The sequence below is a fragment of the Phyllobates terribilis genome, unplaced genomic scaffold (genome assembly GCF_046119375.1).
Source record: "Phyllobates terribilis strain yellow unplaced genomic scaffold, ASM4611937v1 Scaffold_11__3_contigs__length_659146591, whole genome shotgun sequence".
Classification (NCBI taxonomy): Eukaryota; Metazoa; Chordata; class Amphibia; order Anura; family Dendrobatidae; genus Phyllobates; species Phyllobates terribilis.
The window spans coordinates 331,557,138-331,579,293 of NW_027362771.1; the positions used below are offsets into that span (position 1 = coordinate 331,557,138).

Consider the following 22,156-nt stretch of genomic DNA (forward strand, 5'->3'; position numbering starts at 1 on the left):
CACCCGTCAGGCTCTGAGCGGCCCGGCGTGGCCGTTGCCCACGGCAACCGTTGTTTAAGGACTCATGTTAACCCGGCTGCGAACTGGAGGACTTTTCTGTTTACCCGTGAGTTGCTGAATAAAGCTGTTTATGTTGGACTTGCTTGGGTCACTGCCTCAGTTACTGCACGGTGTGAACACAGCCGCCTTACAACTTGGTGGAGAAAGCGGGCATTGTGACTAAGGCATACCCCACCGGCAGCTGCATGACTACAATCCAGCCTGCCACCTGTTATGATCTGTAACATAAACTAAGGAAAGAACGGGAAAAGCTGTCCCTACAGTAAGGCTAAGCTGAATCCCTATGATGTAGCGGGCAGCCTGTTCCTTGTGAACAGACCCGCCTTCGTCCTCGGCTAGTCTGAACGGAGACCTATAGAATAAAGGGAGGGGTCCCTAAAAGAACTAAGGACTGGGACAAAAATGTGACACCTCCTAACAGAAGTTGTTGCAGAGCAAAAAGACAAACTGACAAAAAGTACTAGAGGTCCCAGAGGACCAAGCAAACTAGAAAGAGACAGGTACCGAAGTACCTGGCTAGAGAGACAGGCAAAAAACACTGAAGTCCAGCAAAGCCAGAAGGGCGGAGCTGGAATATATAGGCAGCTGGTCACGTGACCGCAAAACATAAGATAGCAAAAACTAACAGGAGGGTTCTAACACCACCTTTCAGCCCCACCCCGTGGACAAAATGGAGGAGCTGTTAAAGCAGCTGGTACTTACACAGCAGCAGCAGCTGCAGTCTCAGTGGCAACAGCAGGAGCAGCACCAGAGTCTCCAACGGCAACAGCAGGAGCAGCACCAGAGTCTCCAATGGCAACTGCAGGAGCGGGAGCAGTAGTACAATCAGCAGCAGCTGCAGTCTCAGCGGCAACAGCAGGAGCGGGAGCAGCAGCATAATCAGCATCAGCAGTTACTGTACCAGCAGCAGCAAAAAACAAATGAACTGTTGCTGCAACAGATTGCTGCCCTGCGGGAAATGGCCACAGCATCGATTCCGGAATGTTGAGAGGCCTGGGACAAGGTTCGCTCAGCGTTGCGGAAGATGGGACCGGAGGACGACGTGGAAGCCTTCCTGACCGTCTATGAACGTACAGCAGAGCGGGAAAACCTACCAGCCGGCCAGTGGGCGGAAGTGGTGGCTCCGTTTTTGGTCGGCGATGCCCAGAAGGCCTAGTTCGACCTCAGTCGGGAGGACGCCCAGGACTACCAGAGGCTCAAAGGTGAGATCCTTGCCCGGCTGGGGGTCAATACGTACGTGAGGGCTCAGCGCGTGTTTTCATGGGCCTTTGTGGAGACCCGACCCGCCTGGTCTCAGGCTTATGACCTTTTGCAGCTGGTAAAGAGGTGGCTCCAGCCTGAGTCTTTGACTCCAGCCCAGATGGTGGAGAGAGTGGTGGTCGACCGGCTGGTGAGGACTCTGCCGGCCGCTATTCATCGATGGGTGGGACAAGGGGACCCCGGCACTCACGACCAGGTGGTCAGCCTGATCGAACGCTACTCGGCCACTCAGGACTTTATCCGGGACTCTGCCCCCTCACGGTTGTCACGCCAATCCCTGCCAACCCAGAAACCCGGAAGGGGTTCGCGTCCCTCTGCTGAGGACAGTCAGCACCATACCTGTGCTGAAGGGGTACCCCGGAGTGAGAGTAGCAGGAGACCGGTTCCCTCCCAAACGGGCATAAGACCTAACTGTACCTTCACCATTAGGTGCTGGCGGTGTCGGGGGCCGGGACATGTGGTTGCTAACTGCCCCCTGACTACAGAACCCATGGACTGCGGGTATAACCGCCGGGTTTCAATGCAACTGCAAGTGCCAACCCCTCGGACAGTGAACCCCAACTGTGCCAGGTACTGGTTAATGGGTAGCCCACGGAAGCCCTCCTAGACTCAGGGAGCCTAGTGACTTTGGTGCATGGGTCGCTGGTGGCAGGAGACAACCCCAGTGGGTGGACAGTCGGGGTTGTGTGTATCCATGGGGACCTCCGAGAGTACCCAACTGCGGAGGTAGTTTTGTCCACGCCATGTGGTGACATAAAAATGGTGGAGATGGTAAAAACTCTTCCCTATGGGACTGTGTTGGGAAGAGACTAGCCCCTGTTCTGAACTCTGCGGAAAAACAAAATCCACTCTCCCCCGGTAAAATTTATTACAGGCGCTGTACCCGACGAACCCGAGTCGGGGATACCTGCCGTAGGGTTGTCCAACCTAGGGACAGAGTGTGACCCCGATAGGTCTCCCCTAGAGGTGCTGACAGGAGAGGTCGAGGAGACCCCATCGATCCCCGAGCTGGAAGTGTCCAGGGACACATTTGGGACAGCTTAGCTACAGGATGCCACCCTGACTCGGGCGCGGGAAAGGATGTTAGAGGTAAATGGTGTAGCTCAACAGCCCAGTGCAGATACTGTATTTCCAAGCATGGTAGTCAGCGGTGAGTTGCTCTATAGGGTATACAAGATCAGGGACAAGGTCGTGGAACAGTTAGTGATACCTCAGTCGTACCGTCGGGCGGTTCTATATTTGGCACACCCACACCTGCTGGGTGGACACTTAGGGGTTAGAAAGACGCAAGAACGTATCTTGCAGTGGTTCTTTTGGCCGGGGATTTACGCGGAGGTCCAAAAATCCTGCGAATCCTGCCCCGAATGACAACTGACCACACCCACCGCCAGTTTCCGTAGCCCATTGGTACCCCTGCCAGTGATAGAGGTACCTTTTGAACGTATTGCAATCGACTTAGTAAGGCCCATTGTAAAATACGCTCGTGCCCACCAACATATACTGGTTGTCGTCGACTATGCCACCCGGTACCCGGAGGCTATACCGCTACGCCATACCTCGGCGAAACTGAATGCATGGGAGCTGTTTGCCATGTTCTGTCGTCTTGGACTACCTAAGGAGATCCTGACGGATCAAGGTACACCTTGTTGTACCACCCTCAAACCGACGGGCTAGTAGAACGGTTCAATAAAACCCTCAAGTCCATGTTAAAAAAGGTAGTTTCTAAGGACGGAAGGGATTGGGACATGTTGCTACCCTATTTGATGTTCGCCGTCCGTGAGGTACCCCAGGCTTCCACAGGGTTCTCTCCCTTTAAGTTATTGTATGGCAGACACCCTAGGGGTCTGTTGGACGTAGCCAAAGAGACATGGGAACAAGAGCCGACTCCACATAGGAGTATAATTGAACACGTGGCTAGTAAGCAGGACCGGATTGCGGCAGTCATGCCCATCATAAAAGAACATCTGTTAGATGCCCAGGCAGTCCAGAGGTGCACATATAATAAAAGAGCCATGGTCAGGTCTTTTAACAAGGGCGATCGGGTATTAGTACTGGTACCCACAGCCGAGAGTAAGCTCATGCCCAAGTGGCAAGGGCCATATGAGGTTCGAGAAAAGGTGGGGGAGGTAAATTACTGGGTGTATCAGCCCAGAAGGAGGAAACCTGAGCAGCTTTATCATGTAAACCTGCTTAAACATTGGAAAGATCGAGAGTGTTTAGTTACAGACGTCACTTCGGGCATATCACCAGAGAGTTCTCTACCTTCCGCCAGGGATGCGTCCGGGGGAGAGGTCAGGATAAGTGATGGTCTCACTAAACAGCGGTGACGGGAGGCTCGCTCGCTAGTGCAGCAGAATACCGACATGTTCTCAGAGCTACCGGGTAGGACTACCGTTCTCCAACATGACATTGTCACCGAACCTGGGGTAAGGGTGCGAATGAGACAGTACTGGCTACCCGAAATCCGGAGGCAAGCCATCATGGCTGAGGTAAATCAAATGCTCCAGTTAGGCGTCATTGAGGAATCACGGAGTGAGTGGGCTAGCCCCATCGTACTGATTCCGAAACCAGACGGATCGTTACGCTTCTGTAACGATTTCCGGAAATTAAATGAAGTGTCGAAATTTGACCTATATCCAATGCCCAGGGTGGATGATCTGATTGAGAGACTGGGGCAGGCCCAGTACTTTACCACGCTCGATCTCACCAAGGGTTACTGGCAGTTACCTCTCACGGAATCGGCGAAGGAAAAGACCGCCTTCATAACTCCGGAGGGTCTATATCACTATGTGGTCTTACCTTTTGGGTTACATGGGGGCCCGGCTACATTCCAGAGGCTGATGGACATAGTGCTCAAGCCCCATCAGGAGTACGCATATCTAGATGATATTATCATCTTTAGCACCGACTGGCATACGCATTTATCTCAGGTACAAGCAGTGCTGAATTCACTCAGAGCCGCGGGATTAACGGCAAACCCCAAAAAATGTGCGATAGGGCTAGAGGAAGTCCGCTATTTGGGGTATGTGATTGGCCGAGGAGTTATCAAGCCCCAAATCAATAAAGTTGAGGCCATAAAAAACTGGCCTAAACCGTCAAGTACAAAGCAGGTGAGGACTTTCCTTGGCATCCTTGGGTATTACCGCCGGTTTATACCTAATTTTGCTGGGAGAACGGCGGCCCTGACTGATCTCTTGAAAGGAAAAAAATCGGTAATGGTTCGGTGGAACCCTCAGGCAGAAGAAGCCTTTCAGTCCATGAAGTTGGCCCTGTGTGGACAGCTGGCCCTCATCAGCCCCAACTTCAAGGAAACCTTCATTGTACAGACAGATGCCTTGGAGGTAGGCCTCAGGGCGGTATTGTCACAAAAGGTGAGTGGCGAAGATCACCCGGTCACCTACTTGAGTAGAAAACTTATCCCGGCAGAGAAAAACTATAGCGTAGTAGAGAAGGAGTGTTTGGCTATTAAGTGGGCCTTGGAATCACTATGTTATTATTTACTCTGGCGTCAGTTCCGCTTGGTGACGGACCACTCACCCTTGGTATGGATGAGGAACGCCAAGGAGAGGAATGCGTGAGTCACCAGGTGGTTCCTGTCACTGCAAAATTTCAGTTTCTCAGTGTTACGCTCACGCCCGGACTGACTGGCGTGAGCGTGGTTAGTGATCCCACTGGACCATGAACCGAAGAGTGCCTGGAGGGGCGTAACTAAGTATCAACTCAGTCCGACCAAGGTCACGCGGCGGCTCAATCGACTCCGTGAACCAGGGAGGAACCAAGCAGAGGGACCAGGTGCTACTCCAGGTCAGACCCCGGTCACAGCTGTTGACCCACACCGAGGAATGCAGGAACAGGCAGGTTAGGCTGGCATACAGACAGGTGGGTATTGGCAGGCACGGCTGGCATGCAGACAGGTGGGCACTGGCAGGCACGGCTGGCATGCAGACAGGTGGGCACTGGCAGGCACGGCTGGCATGCAGACAGGTGGGTACTGGCAGGTAGGAACGCAGGCAGGATAGGGACCAGTACAGACTGGGACACAGGAACGGAGCCGCAGGTGTGGTGGACAGCAGAGCAGAGCGAAACCGCAGATATGGTGAACAAGAGGAGCAGAACCGCCGGTGCGGTGAACAAACAGAGCAGGGCAAAACTGCAGGTGCAGTGAACAAGCAGAGCAGAGCAAAACCGCAGGTGCGGTAAACAAGCAGAGTGGAGCAAAACCGTTGGTGCGGTGAACAAGCAGAGCAGAGTGGAACCGCAGGTGCAGTGAACAAGCAGAGCAGAGCGGAACCGCTGGTGCGGTGAACAAGCAGAGCAGAGTGGAACCGCAGCTGCGGTGAACAAGCAGAGCGGAACCGCAGGTGCGGTGAACAAGCAAAGCAGAGCGGAACCGCATGTGCGGTGAACAAGCAGAGCAGAGCGGAACCGCAGGTGCGGTGAACAAGCAGAGCAGAGCAGAACCGCAGGTGCGATGAACAAGCAGAGCAGAGCGGAACCGCAGGTGCGGTGAACAAGCAGAGCAGAGCGGAACCGCGGGTGCAGTGAACAAGCAGAGCAGAGCGGAAACGCAGGTGCGGTGAACAAGCAGAGCAGAACAGAGCAGAAGGTGCAGGCAGACAGGACAGGGCTCTGTTCACATGGAACAGACTGGAAAATACAGGAAGATAGTTAGAACACAGGAGGTAGATACGGAGGCAGGGAAACGGGACGAGCTGAACCAGATAAACACAAGGTACTTACAATGAAGTAGCGAGTGGACACAAAACTCACAAACAGAAGTACAGAGACAACGAGTTGGAGTTAGGTACAGGTTCAGACACTGCAGGAAAAGGGAAGGTTCGGACATAGAGACAAACAGGTAACGGGCTAGGACACTGTTCAGACAGGAACTCAGCCAGGAACAAGATACAGGAACGAGCCTGGGAACTCAGCCCCCAGGGTGGCGGAAACAGACTAGAAGTCACAGATACAGGCAACAGGCCTGGGTATACAGCCCCCAGGATGGCAGAACAGACATGATACAGGACAGGACCTGGCAACTCAGTTGCACAGAACACACTAAATGAAAGTGTTGCTCAGGCACCCCCTACTGGGTGGAGGGGATTTAAGTATCCAGCGACTCACAGCAATAGGCTGGGGAGGCATTAGGAGTGCGCACACAGTAACTATAAGAATCAGGCAGTAGTTGTGCCGCCGCCCTAAGCAATCAGACAAGAGACACAGCAGGTACTGGAGCAAAGTGTGCAGCCTGGATTGATAGGTAAGATGGCGGTCTTGCATGGTGAGAGGTGGTAAGCCATGCAAGCACGCCGCCAGGGATGTTACACTCTGTAGAACATCACCCTGGAAAGTCGCAGGCAAATGCGGATGCCCTGTCCCAGGCACCCTGTATGGTGACAAATGTTCAACCCCACAAGTTTGAACAGAGGGGGGGGGATATGTGAGGCAGTGACCAGGATTGTATACGAGGGACGTTATATATCCCCCAGAATGTGTACAGAGACCTATTAAATCCATTGGAGTGCATTGCAGTTACAAACTCACCTGCGGCTGCAATGCAGGAATGAAGGTGAGCATTGACCTGGTCAGGCTATCTGGCTAAGGCAGATTAGTAAAACCCGGCAGGGCCTTCATTTCTTGGGGGAGGCTACAGGAAGGCATTTGGGCGGCCTCCTCCCTCCAACCCGGGTTTTCCAGTGGCTCTTGCCACAGGTCCTTTAAAAACCCTGCACTAAGGATTAGTGTTGTTCAGTGTTGGGACCTGCTAAAAGCATAGCAGGAAAGTTGGTGGGCCTGTGAGTAGCTGAACCCACGCCTGGGAAGACTCTGCACCCGTCAGGCTCTGAGCGGCCCGGCGTGGCCGTTGCCCATGGCAACCGTTGTTTAAGGACTCATGTTAACCCGACTGCGAACCGGATGACTTTTCTGTTTACCCGTGAGTTGCTTAATAAAGCTGTTTATGTTGGAATTGCTTGGGTCACTGCCTCAGTTACTGCACAGTGTGAACACCGCCGCCTTACAGTGCCTCTCCACTCTTCCTTCAGACTCTGGGACCTTGATTTCCAAATGAAATGCAAAATTTACTTGGCATTGACTTAGTGTGTCAATGACTGTCTTCAGGACATCTGTCAAGTCAGCAGTCTTCTCCATGATTGTGGAGCCTACTGAAACAGGCTAATTGACCCTTTTAAATGATTAGGAAGCCTTTGCAGGTGTTTTTTGTTAATTATTCAAATTTACTGAGATAATGACTTTTGTGTCTTCATTGGCTGTAAACCATAATCATCAACATTAACAGAAATAAACACTTGAAATAGATCACTCTGTTTATAATGACTCTATATAATATATGAGTTTCACTTTTTGTATTGAAGAACTGAAATAAATTAACTTTTTGATGATATTCTAATTTAGTGAGATGCACCTGTATTTGTGAAGTGTAAAGGAAATGATACATGTTTTTTTTTTACAAATTTTAAAAATATAAATCTGAAAATTGTAATGTGCATTTGTATTCAGCCCCCTGTATTCTGATACTTTGTAGGACCACCTTTCACTGCAATTACTGCTGAAAATCTTTTGGGGTATGTCTCTACCAGTTTTGCACATCTAGAGACTGGACATCTTTGCACACTCACTCTGGCTCAGTGATATTGGATGAAGAGAGTTTGTGAACAGCAATTTTCAAGTCTTGCTACAGATTCTCAATGGGATTTGGGTCTAGACTTTGACTGGACCATTCAAACACATGAATATGCATTTATTCCAAAAAGATCTACTTTGCTCTCATCTGATCAAAGCACCTTCTTCCACATGCCATGTAGGGGACACAGCTTGCATGTGGAAGAAGGTGCTCTGATCAGATGAGACCAAAGTAGAACTTTCAGGGCTAAATGCAAAACGCTAAGTGTGATGGAAAACTAACACTGCATATCACCCCAAATACACCATCCCCACTGTCAAACATGGTGGTGGCAGCATCATGCTGTGGGGATGCTTTACTTCAGCAAGGACAGAGGAATGGTTTAGAAATCCTACCAATAGGGCGAATAACTACAAATAGATCAAAAAGATTTCCTAATAAAAAGTGTTATTTTATTAATACATATAAATTAAAAACACAATCAAATGTTTTATGTTTTTTTCTGTAATCGATTTGTGTCACGCATGTTTTTATATTTTCACATTAATGTTTTAATTAATTAATTATGTGTCCGTAATGTCCCGCTCCCCATTGGTGTGCTGGGATATTTAGAGCTGCTGGGAAAAATTTCCCATCAAGCTTTGACAAGAAATGCCGGATTGCATTCGAAAGGCGTAGCTTTTCCTCTTTCCACCATGCCAATTTTTTAAATGAATTTTTTAATGCTTCAATAAACTATGGAATTTTATCCAGAAGCTGGAACCTTCCTTTTTTTGTTTGATATGTACAAATAACACCATCAAGCATTGCACAAAACAATGTTAACACAATTTCAAAATAATGGAGCCATATAGTACCCTAAGTAATTATTCTATAAAGTGCTAGTCCCTATTGTAAATTACCCTGTATAGCATGGTAGGCATGCGCTGCTGACGTTTTGCTTTTCTTATAAAGCAGTTTTGAGGGTAGGAAAGAGGCCACATTGAATTAAATACTATGATTATGATAACACCATTATAGAGGGTATTTTTGCATTGTTTAAGCAATTTCAGAAGATTATCTGAAATTAATTAATATAACCAATATAAGTCCTAATTAGTCACAGAAATAAGCCCTACTTATTTACAGCTAAAAGGAAAGGTATCAAATTGTCACTTACTTTTTGTAGGACCACTGTCTTGTCCAACAATGAATTTCAGCCTGGTCAGATTAGTGGGTAAGGAAAAAAACTTCCCACTCTTGGTTTCTGCAGCTATTCTTTGCTGTGTGCAATGTGAGTGGACTCTGATAACCTGCAAAGAGGAAAGATAACTTCATCAATTATTCTAAAGCTCTGATGAAATTTATTTATTTACCATGTGGCCTGCATAGTGGAAACAGGCAACCATCTAATCTCCGCAAACAAAAGTTGTTGGGAGAAAGACGGATTAGGCATGTTGGATTTTCACATGCCCAATCCCTTGTTCCTGTAGGAGAAAAGTCACTGTCAAGGGTGTCTGGTAGGGGCTTATATCTCTCTTCCCATTAAGGAAACATGCATTCTTGGCTTAGTTCTAGTGATGAGTGAGCATGCTCGCCACTGCTCTGTACTCGCCCGAGCATCTCAGTACTCGAGATGCTCGGAGCTCGCTGAGTACTTTCGAGATGCTCAGGCGGGAGCTCGGATCCCCGTCCTGCATGTTTGGCGCTATTTAGAGCACCAATCATGCAGGGATTGTCTGCCACTCACTGTAATGCTGCAGCCATGGTGGTTGTGGCATTACAGTGATAGCCCAAATCGATGGGAACAGTGCTCACAGTGAAACATGAAAAGCCGGCAATTCATCAGCTGCATACATCGGTACCCGACAATTTAGAACAGAAAGAATAGAGCATCACACATAGATTAGATAGATAGAAACATGTCAGTCACATATATAATGAGTACAGTGACAGTGTTGGTTACTGTACTTGTCATTTAGTGTTAAAATAAAGGATATAGTAAAAAAAAAAATTGGCGTAGGGTTTACCGTAATTTTAGTTTCTAGCGGAGGTTAAGCAGACGGCTGGGGCAGATGTTTGAAGCCTGGGAAGGGGGTAATACCCACAGAGCTTCCCAGGCTACTAATATCAGCCCCCAGCTGAATACCTAGCCTTTACTAGCTATTAAAATGGGGGACCCCCCCAAAAAAATGATGTGGGGTGCCCCCTATTTTAATAGCTAGCAAAGGCTAGGCAGACAGCTGGGGGCTGATATTAATAGCCCAGGAAGGGTGCCAGAAATGGCGCATCCATAGGAAAATCGGAGGGCACTAGCATGTTCCAAGTGCCCTGCCTGACATTTAATTGAGCACTTTTCCCATCGATTTGGGCAATTTTTGACCTTCTGCAGATTGACGGGGGGGACCGCCAGATAAATGCTCGAGTTCCCCATAGACTTACATTGGGCTCGTTGCTCGGGTCGAGCACCCGAGCATTTTAGTGCTCGCTCATCACTACTTAGTTCATGATAGGGTTGAAAAAATAGTTGTCCGCCGAATTAGTTGAATAGTTACATAGCCAGCTTTACATTTTGTTGTTGCAACAATGTTACATTGATGCAGTAATTGAAGAAAAAGGAGCCCAGACCAAGTATTGAGTGCATTTACTGAACATACATTTCAGTAGGCCAGCATTTCAGATTTTAAAAACATTTTTCAAGCTGTTGTTATAAAGTATTCTAATTTACTGGGATAATAACTTGTGTTGTCATTGGCTGTAAGCCATAATCATCAACATTAACAGAAATAAATACTTGAAACAGATCACTCTGTTTGTAATGACTCTATATAATGAGTTTCACTTTTTGTATTGACGAACTGAAATAAATTAACTTTTTGATGATATTCTAATTTAGTGAGACGCACCTGTATATACAGGGAGTCACAGGTGACATTCTTTCTGATTAGAGTTTTTTACTTTTCCAATTGTTTTCATCTGGCCCAGACCACCTCGACGACATCTTCTAACTACAACTCAAACTTCACAAAATCCCCATCCTGCTGCTGTCTCTAATTCTGTGCCTGCTGCTGCCCCATTTGCCCTATCACTGTACGGCAGGGATGTCAAACTCAAATACAAAGAGGACCAAAATAAAAAACTTGGACAAAGATATTTATCAATAAAATGTCTACAGTTGAGGAAGTTTTTCGTTAACATCAATTATAATGATAAACTTTTTCATATGGAAACAAACTGTCCCAGGAACCAAGTACATTTTAATTAATATATCTTAAGAGTCAGATCACATGACTGGAGCATTGGGTATTTCAATACGGGCAGGGGCGTACATAGAAATCATGGGGCCACATAGCAGATCTTCGAATTGGGCCCGCTCACCCTCCAAAATAAAAAACTCAGTGGGGTCACAGAAGAGCATATCTCACAACTTTGCAGCCCTAACAAAGTAATATTCCTCCTATTAAAGCCCCTAAATTGCCCTTTCATTGCCCCATAAAGTATGATGTCAACAAAAGAGCCCCGAAGCACAGTATGATACCCCCACATTGAATTCCTCCACAGCACTCTCCACACTCAAGGTATGATGACCCTACTGAAACCCCACTCAACCCCCCTCCGGGAAGTATGCTGACCCCAACACAGTATGATGCCCCAACTGTGATCCTCACACAGCTGTCTACACAGTATAATGGGCCCTGCAGACTCCTCCATACAGAATAATGGGATCCACATAGTCATTCATATAGTCTTATGGGCCCCACATTACCTTCCATATAGTATAATGAGCCCCGCATAGTCCTACATACAAAATAAGGGCCCCACATAGTCCTACATACAGAATAATGGCCCCCACATAGTCCTTCATACAGTTTTATGCCCCCACATAGCCCTCCATATAGTATAGTGGGTCTCACATAGTCCTCCATATAGTATAATGGCCCCCACAAAGTCATTTATACAGAATGATGGGCCTCACATAGTCCTCCATACAGAATAATGGCCCCACATAGTCCTCCATACAGAATAATGGGCCCCACATAGTCCTCCATACAGAATAATGACCCGACATAGTCCTCCATACAGTATAATGGCCCCACGTAGTCCTCCATACAGAATAATGACCCGACAAAGTCCTCCATACAGAATAATGGCCCCATATAGTCCTCCATACAGAATAATGGGCCCCACATAGTCCTCCATACATAATAATGGGCCCCCGCATGTCCTCCATACAGAATAATGGCCCCACATAGTCCTTCATACAGTATAATGGCCCCAAGTAGTCCTCCATACAGAATAATGACCCGACATAGTCCTCCATACAGAATAATGGCCCCATATAGTCCTCCATAAAGTAGAATGGGACCCACATTAAAATAAATAAATACCTACCTCATCTCATTCCCTCGCTGCTCTGGTCTCGGCAGCGAGTTCCCTGACGCTCTTCACTGCTCGGCACATCGGTCACGATGCCGAAGCCAGCACCGCCCCTTCCCCAGCATCACACTTTCAACTGTATCATTTGCTCCCTCCCCTATCTTTCTCCCTCTGCGTCTAACCTCTCAGCGCGGTGGGCGCGATGACATCAGACGCAGAGGGATAATGATAGGGAAGGGAGCAAATAATACAGTTGAAAGTGTGATGCTGGGGGAGAAGCTGTGCTGGTTTCAGCATCATGGGCCAAATATAATCACCCTGAGGGCCAGATTTGACCCATAGGCTGCCCACAGCAGCCAGAGATGCAGATGTGTTATGTGCAGCATGAGACGGGGCATTATCATGCATGAAATGATCTCGATGGTCCAGATGGATGGAGTAGAGGATGGCTGGTTGATGGACACCCCATGCAAACACGGCTACGGCGCCAACAAAGAGGAGGTGGAGTAATGTTTTGGGCTGGAATCATGGGGAGAGAGATTGTCGGCCCTTTTAGGATCCCTGAAGGGGTAAAGATGAACTCCATAATGTATGTTGAGTTTCTCAAACAGCACTTCCTGCCATGGTTCAAGAAGGAGAACCGTGCATTCCGCAGCAAGATCATTTTCATGCATGATAATGCCCCGTCTCATGCTGCACATAGCACATCTGCACCTCTGGCAGCTGTGGGCATAAAAGGGGACAAACTTATGGTGTGGCCCCCATGCTCCCCTGACCTCAACCCCATTGAGAACCTCTGGAGCATCATCAAAAGGAGTGTCTATGATGGCGGGAGGCAGTTCACATCTAAGCAACAGCTCTGGGAGGGTATTCTGTCCTCATGCAAAACAATTGAAGCAGAAACCATCCAAAACCTGACAAATTCAATGGACGAGAGAGTTCAGAAGCTCCTTTCGAACAAGGGGTCCTATGTGCAAATGTAACATCACCTAGAATAAAGTTTTGAGTTGAAAACTGTTTGATTTCAGTTTCTAATAACCTGCTAATGCTTATAATTTCAAAAATGACCATTTTTTTGTTCTTTATTAAAATGAAAAGGTTGATCGAAGAGTGTGGGGGATCTAAGAGTGTGGCAACCCAGTAATCAGGATTATTTTGAATTCTGGCAATCTGAAGGTCATGTTGCAGGTAGTGCAGCAAGAAGGCACTCATGTGTCTTGCGCATCTAGGAGCCCCAAAATTGTTTTCCGGGCTAGATGCAGCTAAAAATTATTATTAATTTGAAAGCTGATGAATTTGAAAGCTGGTGGAGTTTAGTATAGATGGCCTAATAGAATCAGTACTGCATACTGCTACAAGGCCCAAATTATTTTCCAGATAAGATACAGATAAACATGATTAGTAATTTGAATGCTTAAAACGGTTGGTGAGGTGATTTTAACAAATCATCAAGCTTTTACTCTCCCCAGGATGACACAGGGGTAGAAAAGTCGTTTCGGATCCATGATTTGTTCATCTTTATGAACGTGAGTCTGTCTACATTATCAGTGGAGAGCCGCGTGCGCTTATCTGTCAGCACACCACCAGCAGCGCTGAACACACGTTCAGACAGAACGCTGGCTGCGGGGCATGACAAGATCTCCAAGGCGTAAGTGGCGAGCTCCGGCCATTTATCCAGATTGGAAGCCCAAAAAGAGCAAGGGTCCAGTGACACAGTCATGGCTTCAATGTTTACTTGGAGATACTCCTGTACCATATTCTCTAGGCGTGGACTATGTGTCAGACTTCTTGTCTCCTGTGGCATTGCAAAGGATGGGCTAAAAAAGTGGTGAAATGATTCCGCAAAATTGATGTTACCAGCAGATACTGTGTTTCTGTTACGTTTTGAGTGCTGAACACTTGACGGTCCCACGGTTGGCAAGTTGGAACTGTGAGATTCACTACGTGCACCACTAGTGTTTTGTGGAAAAGCACATGTAAGATTCTGCAACTGTCTCTGCTGATACTCCTGCATGCCTGCATCTCTTTCTATGGCAGGAATAATTTCTGCAAATTTACTTTTGTACCGGGGATCTAACAGTGTGGCAACCCAGTAGTCAGGATTATTTCTAATTCTCACAATTCGAGGGTCATGTTGCAGATAGTGCAGCAAGAAGGCACTCATGTGTCTTGCACATCCAGGAGCACCAAGTCCCTGTTGTGTTGGTGGCGAGGTAACAATCATGCTTCCTTCCTCTGCCCTCTCTCCCCAACCTCGCACAACAGAAATGTGATCAAGGTCTCCCTCATCTGATGAGTCTTCCATCAGTTCGTCCTCCACTTCTTCCTGGGCTCCTGCACCTTCCTCACTAGTTTGGCTGCTACCATGCGCCCTGGTAAAACCATCTCCCCCACCCTCACATGTCTGCCGCCTTGGTGCTGCCGACCGTCTGGACCTTGCAGATGTTAGCCCTTCCGCATATAACTCCTCCTCCTCTACTTCCTCCACCTCCTCTTGTGCCACCACCTGACTCCGAATTCTGTTTAACATGTGCTCCAGCATGTAAATCACCGGAATAGTCATGCTGATAATGGCATCATCAGCACTAAACATCTTCGTCGCCATTTCAAAACTGTGCAGAAGGGTGCATAGGTCCCTGATCTGAAACCACTCCTCCAGCGTGATTTGCCCCACCTCTGGATCTCGTTGGCCCAGGCTATACGTCACAACGTATTGCACCAGGGCTTGTCGGTGCTGCCACAGTCGCTGCAACATTTGCAGAGTTGAATTCCACCGGGTAGGCACATCGCATTTTAGCCGATGAAGTGGCAGGCCCAACGACTTCTGTAGAGATGTAAGTCGCTGAGCTGCGGGATGCGAACGGCTGAAGTGAGCACACAGTGACCGTGCCCTCTGCAGAAGGCCATCTAGTCCGGGATAGTGGGCTAAAAATTGCGGGACAACCAGGTTCAACACGTGAGCCATACAAGGCACGTGTGTGACATTGCCCCGGCGAAGGGCTGCTCCCAGGTTTTCAGCATTGTCGCACACGGCCTTCCCTGGTTTCAGGTCCAGTGGAGACAACCATTCATGAAACTGGTTCCCAGAGCGGACCACAACTCCTCAGCTGTGTGACTCACATTTCCCAGACATTTCAAAGTAAAAAGTGCCTGATGACATTGAGCCCTGCTGCCAGCATAGTAAGGAGGTGTGCAGGATCCCTTCTGCGCAGTTAGAAAGCTTGTGGCATGACCAGACAGGCTTTGGGTGCAGGTGGAGGACCGAGAGGAGGTTGAGGAGGCAGAAGCAGTGGAGGAACTTCGAGATAAAGAGGATTGACGCACAAATCGTGGGGACAGCAAGACTTGGACAGCAGCCCCTTGTCCTGCTGTCACCATAGTTTCCCAGTGCCCAGTCAGCGACATGTAACGCCCCTGTCCATGCCTACTCGTCCAAGTGTCTGTGGTGAAATGCACCCTGTCACACACAGAGTTTCTCAAAGAAGCGGTGATGTTGTGTGCGACATGCTGGTGGAGCGCAGGCACACCTTTCTTTGAGAAGTAGTGCCGACTGGGCATCTGGTACTGGGGCACTGCGACGGACATAAGGTCTCAAAAATTCTCTGTGTCCACCAAGCGGAAAGGCAGCATTTCTGTAGCCAAGAGTTTGCAGATGGTGAAATTCAACCTCTTAGCTTTCTCATGGTTAGGAGGAAATGGTCTTTTACTTGTCCACATCTGAGGGACCGAGGGCTGGCTGTTGTGCTTAGACGGGGTTGAGTAGGGTGTCCCCAGCAAACTGCCTGTCTGTGAGGAAGATGCAAGCGGAAAAGTTAGGTTGCCTTGATCCAAAGGTGGTGCTCTCGATGTCGGAGAGCGCTCAACACCAGCTGGTGTTTCCACCTCCAAAGAAAATTATGACCTGCCAATCACGCTGGCTGTTGCGGATAAAGAGGTGGCAGGTCTGCGTCCCAAAACAGGTGTGACTGCTGTCCCCCCAGTCACAGAGGATGAAGAGGCCGCGGATGCACAAGATGTGGCAGACTGGGTTGGCCCGGCCGGCTAGGCCGCATTGTAGCACAGTGAGCTCCCACTGCAACTTATGCTTCATCTCCATGTGCCGGTTCATGCATGAAGTACTCAAACTATGTATTTTTTGGCCTCTACTTAGCTTTTGCTGACAAATGTTACAGATACCACGATTTGGGTCATCCTTATCGATCTGAAAAAATGCCCAGGCTATGCAAGGCTTAGCACCCATGCGCCCTGAAGAGCCACCACGACTTGTGGTCAGAGGCAGAGTTGTGTTTGAGGATGCAGTTGTTGACGTGCTTCCAGTACTACGTCTCTGTCCAGGAAGGCGCAACCTGACCTCGTCGTCACTAGCATCCTCCTCCACCTCCTCTGCTGACCTCATCGACTGGCTGACTGTGGGTTGACAGTAAGTGGGATCTCCAACCTCATCATCATCACCCTGTGTGTTATCACACCCGTCGTCCTCAGAGCAAACCTCTTCCTGCCCTGACAAAAAACTCAAGTTGTCGCTTCAATCAGGTATTTGAGTCTCATCATCGTCTTCCTCATTGTCTCCACCAACAGGAGTTACAGTTTGGGAATGAGGGTCTACATTATGATCAGAACCTTCTGCGTCTGGTCCTGAATCCGACTCATAAAGATTCTGGGCATCAGTGCAGATCATTTCCTCGTCTGGATTCACAGAAGCTCTGGAGCCGACCTCTGATTCCCAGGCTATAGTATGAGTAAACAGCTCTGCAGACTCAATCGTCTGTTCTACCCCATACTCAGACGGGCAGCTGGAGACTTGGGAGCTGTGAGGAAGCAAGTGCGATTGGGGTGACACCTCTGAGGACTGGAGTATTTGTGATGTTGAAGTTGAGGTGGAGGAGAGCCCACTTAAAGGAGCACTTGATATCCATTGAAGCACCTGCTGTTTTTGAGCCTCATCTGGAATTTGTAGCGATTGTCGTGGCCGTAAGAAAGGGATCTTATCACATTGTCCGCTAAAAGAAGTAGACATCTTAGTTTGGCTGGAAGATTGTCTTTTTTCTGCAGATGTTACTGTTGCTTTAACACCTACCCCACGGACACAACCTTTTTTTCCCTTCCCAACACGCCTATTCCCCTTTCCACCAGCAGCAGGCCTTTTTCCACTCATTTTGGTGGTTAACTAATTGACAACTCTGGAGTTGTTTGCACAAAAAACAATGGATGGGAACCGAGCAGAGCTGAGTGGCCAAACTATGGTATTAGCCCAAAAGTATTGGCTGGGTTAGATGCAGATAAAAATTATTTTGAATTTGCAACCTGGTGGAGGTTAGTATAGATGGACTAATAGAACAAGTCCCACACACTGCTACAAGCCGAAATATTTTTTCAGAGCTAGATGCAGATAAAAATGATATTGAATTTGCAACCTGGTGGAGGTTAGTATAGATGGACTAATAGAACAAGTCCCACACACTGCTACAAGCCGAAGCCCAAATATTTTTTCAGAGCTAGATGCAGAAAAAAATTATATTGAATTTGCCACCTGGTGGAGGTTAGTATAGATGGACTAATAGAACAAGTCCCACACACTGCTATAAGCGGCAATATTTTTTCAGAGCTAGATGCAGATAAAAATTATATTGAATTTGCAACCTGGTGGAGGTTAGTATAGATGGACTAATAGAACAAGTCCCACACACTGCTACAAGCCGATGCCAAAATATTTTTTCAGAGCTAGATGCAGATAAAAATGATATTGAATTTGCAACCTGGTGGAGGTTAGTATAGATGGACTAATAGAACAAGTCCCACACACTGCTGCAAGCCGAAATATTTTTTCAGAGCTAGATGCAGATAAAAATGATATTGAATTTGCAACCTGGTGGAGGTTAGTATAGATGGACTAATAGAACAAGTCCCATACACTGCTACAAGCCGAAATATTTTTTCAGAGCTAGATGCAGATAAAAATTATATTGAATTTGCAACCTGGTGGAGGTTAGTATAGATGGACTAATAGAACAAGTCCCACACACTGCTACAAGCCGAAATATTTTTTCAGAGCTAGATGCAGATAAAAATTATATTGAATTTGCAACCTGGTGGAGATTAGTATAGATGGACTAATAGAACAAGTCCCACACACTGCTACAAGCCGAAGCCCAAATATTTTTTCAGAGCTAGATGCAGATACAAATTATATTGAATTTGCAACCTGGTGGAGGTTAGTATAGATGGACTAATAGAACAAGTCCCACACACTGCTACAAGCCGAAATATTTTTTCAGAGCTAGATGCAGATAAAAATTATATTGAATTTGCAACCTGGTGGAGGTTAGGATAGATGGACTAATAGAACAAGTGCCACACACTGCTACAAGCCGAAGCCCAAATATTTTTTCAAAGCTAGATGCAGATAAAAATTATATTGAATTTGCAACCTGGTGGAGGTTAGTATAGATGGACTAATAGAACAAGTGCCACACACTGCTACAAGCCGAAGTCTAAAATTTTTTTCAGAGCTAGATGCAGATAAAAATTATTTTGAATTTGCAACCTGGTGGAGGTTAGTATAGATGGACTAATAGAACAAGTCCCACACACTGCTACAAGCCAAAATATTTTTCAGAGCTAGCTGCAGATAAAAATTATATTGAATTTGCAACCTGGTGGAGGTTAGTATAGATGGACTAATAGAACAAGTCCCACACACTGCTACAAGCCGAAATATTTTTTTCAGAGCTAGATGCAGATAAAAATGATATTGAATTTGCAACCTGGTGGAGGTTAGTATAGATGGACTAATAGAATAAGTCCCACACACTGCTACAAGCCAAAGCCAAAATATTTTTTATATTGAATTTGCAACCTGGTGGAGGTTAGTATAGATGGACTAATAGAACAAGTCCCACACACTGCTACAAGCCGAAATATTTTTTTCAGAGCTAGATGCAGATAAAAATGATATTGAATTTTTAACCTGGTGGAGGTTAGTATAGATGGACTAATAGAACAAGTCCCACACACTGCTACAAGCCGAAGCCAAAATATTTTTTATATTGAATTTGCAACCTGGTGGAGGTTAGTATAGATGGACTAATAGAACAAGTCCCACACACTGCTACAAGCCGAAGCCCAAATATTTTTTCAAAGCTAGATGCAGATAAAAATTATATTGAATTTGCAACCTGGTGGAGGTTAGTATAGATGGACTAATAGAACAAGTCCCACACACTGCTACAAGCCGAAGCCCAAATATTTTTTCAGAGCTAGATGCAGATAAAAATTATATTGAATTTGCAACCTGGTGGAGGTTAGTATAGATGGACTAATAGAACAAGTGCCACACACTGCTACAAGCCGAAGCCAAAAATTTTTTTCAGAGCTAGATGCAGATAAAAATTATTTTGAATTTGCAACCTGGTGGAGGTTAGTATAGATGGACTAATAGAATGATGCTATGCCCAAAAGGTTTTACTTCACTAGGTGCAGTAAAAAAAATTGTATTCTATACATAGGTGGTGTAGCTTGCAACACAGATAGGCTACTCCACTGACTAATACACACTGCAAGAGGCCAAAAAGGATTTGCTTTGCTCAATTTAGCCAAATGCTGTGAAAAAAACTTGCACAGCACTGGCACAGACCTGCCTGGCAAAAAGTGATAGGAACTGATGTAACCTAGCCCTCAAAAGGACTGCAATTACAATTAGTCTTTACTCCCAACCTATCTATTTAAGAGCACAGACCTGCCTGATAAAAGTGATAGGAACTGATGTAACCTAGCCCTCAAAAGGACTGCAATTACAATTAGACTTTACTCCCAACCTATCTATTTAAGAGCACAGACCTGCCTGATAAAAGTCGTAGGAAATGATGTAACCTAGTCCTCAAAAGGACTGCAATCACAACTATTCCCTACTCCCAAGCTATCTGTAGATTTGTGCGAAAACTGGCTTAAAATTAACTCTGAAATATAGTGCACACAGCAACAGCGGTGCCGTCTAACACGCAGCTGCAGCAGTGAGAAAATGGTGGCGACGGGGAAAATGGCTGGGTCTTATAGGGCAAGGACATGTGACATACACTGCCAATGACACATGCCCTTGCTTGTGTGAAAAAAAGCAGTTTGCTCCGTGTGTGCGCTGCTGATAGGCTGACAGATTGCACCTCCCCACTGTAAATGCGGGAAAGAGAAAAAAAAATGGAGATCTTCATTATTTATGCAGAGATCCATCCCCTGCCCCTCCCCCCGCCCCGCTGTACACTCAAACTGCGTATTAACATTAATTTTCAGCATTACTGAGAAAAAATCCAGTTATGATTTTGGTGCACGAACAGTTATCGAACAAAACCTCGAACAGCCGAATTTTTTTCAAATTGTTCGTGTTCGCCAAACGGCTCGAACACCGCCCAAAACAGCTCGAATTTGAGATTGGCGAACAGTTCGAGTCGAACACCGCTCATCTCTACTGATGACAATGCTCTTGCCTATGCTTTGCTGTGTTGCTTCTATGCAGGTGTTTTTAATTCCTCATTTTGGTTTGTCCTATCACATCTTGGGAGGGGCTATTTATACTCTACTTCCACATGTAGTCTTTGCTGGCTATATTCCATGTTAGATGGATGTTTGGAGTCCCAGATTCCCAGTGAAGGATTATCTTGCTGAGGTTTTATCTCTTGCTCCTCCTGCAGATTGTTTGCGCATTCCCCTTCTCAGCTCTCTTCCCATTTTATTACATTCAGGGTCTGGGGGTTTTCTCGTATACCAAAGGTCTTTTTGGGTTCCTTTCTTTTTTTTCTGTCTTTCATGTATGACTGTGTGAACACATTTTTAGCCCTGTGTCTCACTCTCTGTCTGTGTGCACTCCATTCTGTTGTTGTGGTTTTTGGTTACACTCTGTGTATAATTGAGGGTGCAGTTAAGGACACTAAGGGTCAGCCAATGTTGAGTGGGGGCGCCATTGCATAATTTTAGGGTGCCAACCTCCGTGGTCAAGCAGGGATAAATCAGGGTCAGGTTAGGGATTTGCCTAGTCTATGTGTAAGGAGGTGGATAAAAGAGAAGACAAGCACAGTTGATACCTGAGTAACTGCAAGCAAACACTGCCATCTTCTAGTGAAAGGCAAAAGTGAAAGTAAAGAACAAATTATAGTAATAGGAACCCCAAGAGTGGAAGTGCATGTTCCCGGGGAAGAGATTAAAGACAACGTCAGGTCATGTGACACCTGTGTCACAGTTGCTAATTATAAATGGCCTGGCAGGGCCGAGAAGTCGGAAGTTGGCGCCACAACCTGTACCAGGCATGTTGTGTGGCCCCGAAGTGGACTTACAGCCACCATCGCCACAGAAGGGTCTGAGAGCGGTCAGATGCCGGAGAAGGTTTGAGTTGTGAGGAAAATCAGTGAAGAAAAACCATAAGCAGGGCCGCCAGTAGAAGACTGTAAGCAGCGCCAGTAGAAGTGTAGAGGGGAGCACCCAGGGCCATTACCATCACGCTGTGTGCCTGAACTATCTTTTCTTTGCCCAGTGCTCCCTCTACTATTAAGTACTGAGACCGGAGTGTGTGCTGCAATGGAGGACTTGCTGTACTCACTGTTACACTGTTCATGGAACCAACACCGACTTCAAGCAAGACAGGAGATCGTAGATCCGGGTTAACAGACTCACTTTTACTGTGCAATTCTTCCATACACAGCTGCAGTATACAGATCAAGAGAAGTTCTTTGGTTAGTGAAGTACCCTCGGTTATGAGCCTTTCCAATGTTTGCTCTTGTCCCTTCCTGAGACCCAACATAATCCACTTCTTCTGCAACCCAGCTGAGAATCTCCCCTCTAGGGATATAGAGG

At 46.9% G+C, this 22,156-nt stretch overlaps 1 protein-coding gene across 2 annotated transcripts in view; it reads right to left on the reverse strand.

The window, feature by feature from the left end:
• The window catches only part of LOC141166216 (uncharacterized), a 115,650-nt gene that overhangs the window by 26,101 nt on the left and 67,393 nt on the right, over positions 1-22,156 (reverse strand). For both annotated transcript variants that reach the window (XM_073652685.1, XM_073652684.1), the window contains exon 2: positions 9,123-9,255. In XM_073652685.1, coding sequence (XP_073508786.1) covers positions 9,123-9,255 — 133 coding nt within the window. The remainder of the gene's footprint in view (positions 1-9,122; positions 9,256-22,156) is intronic.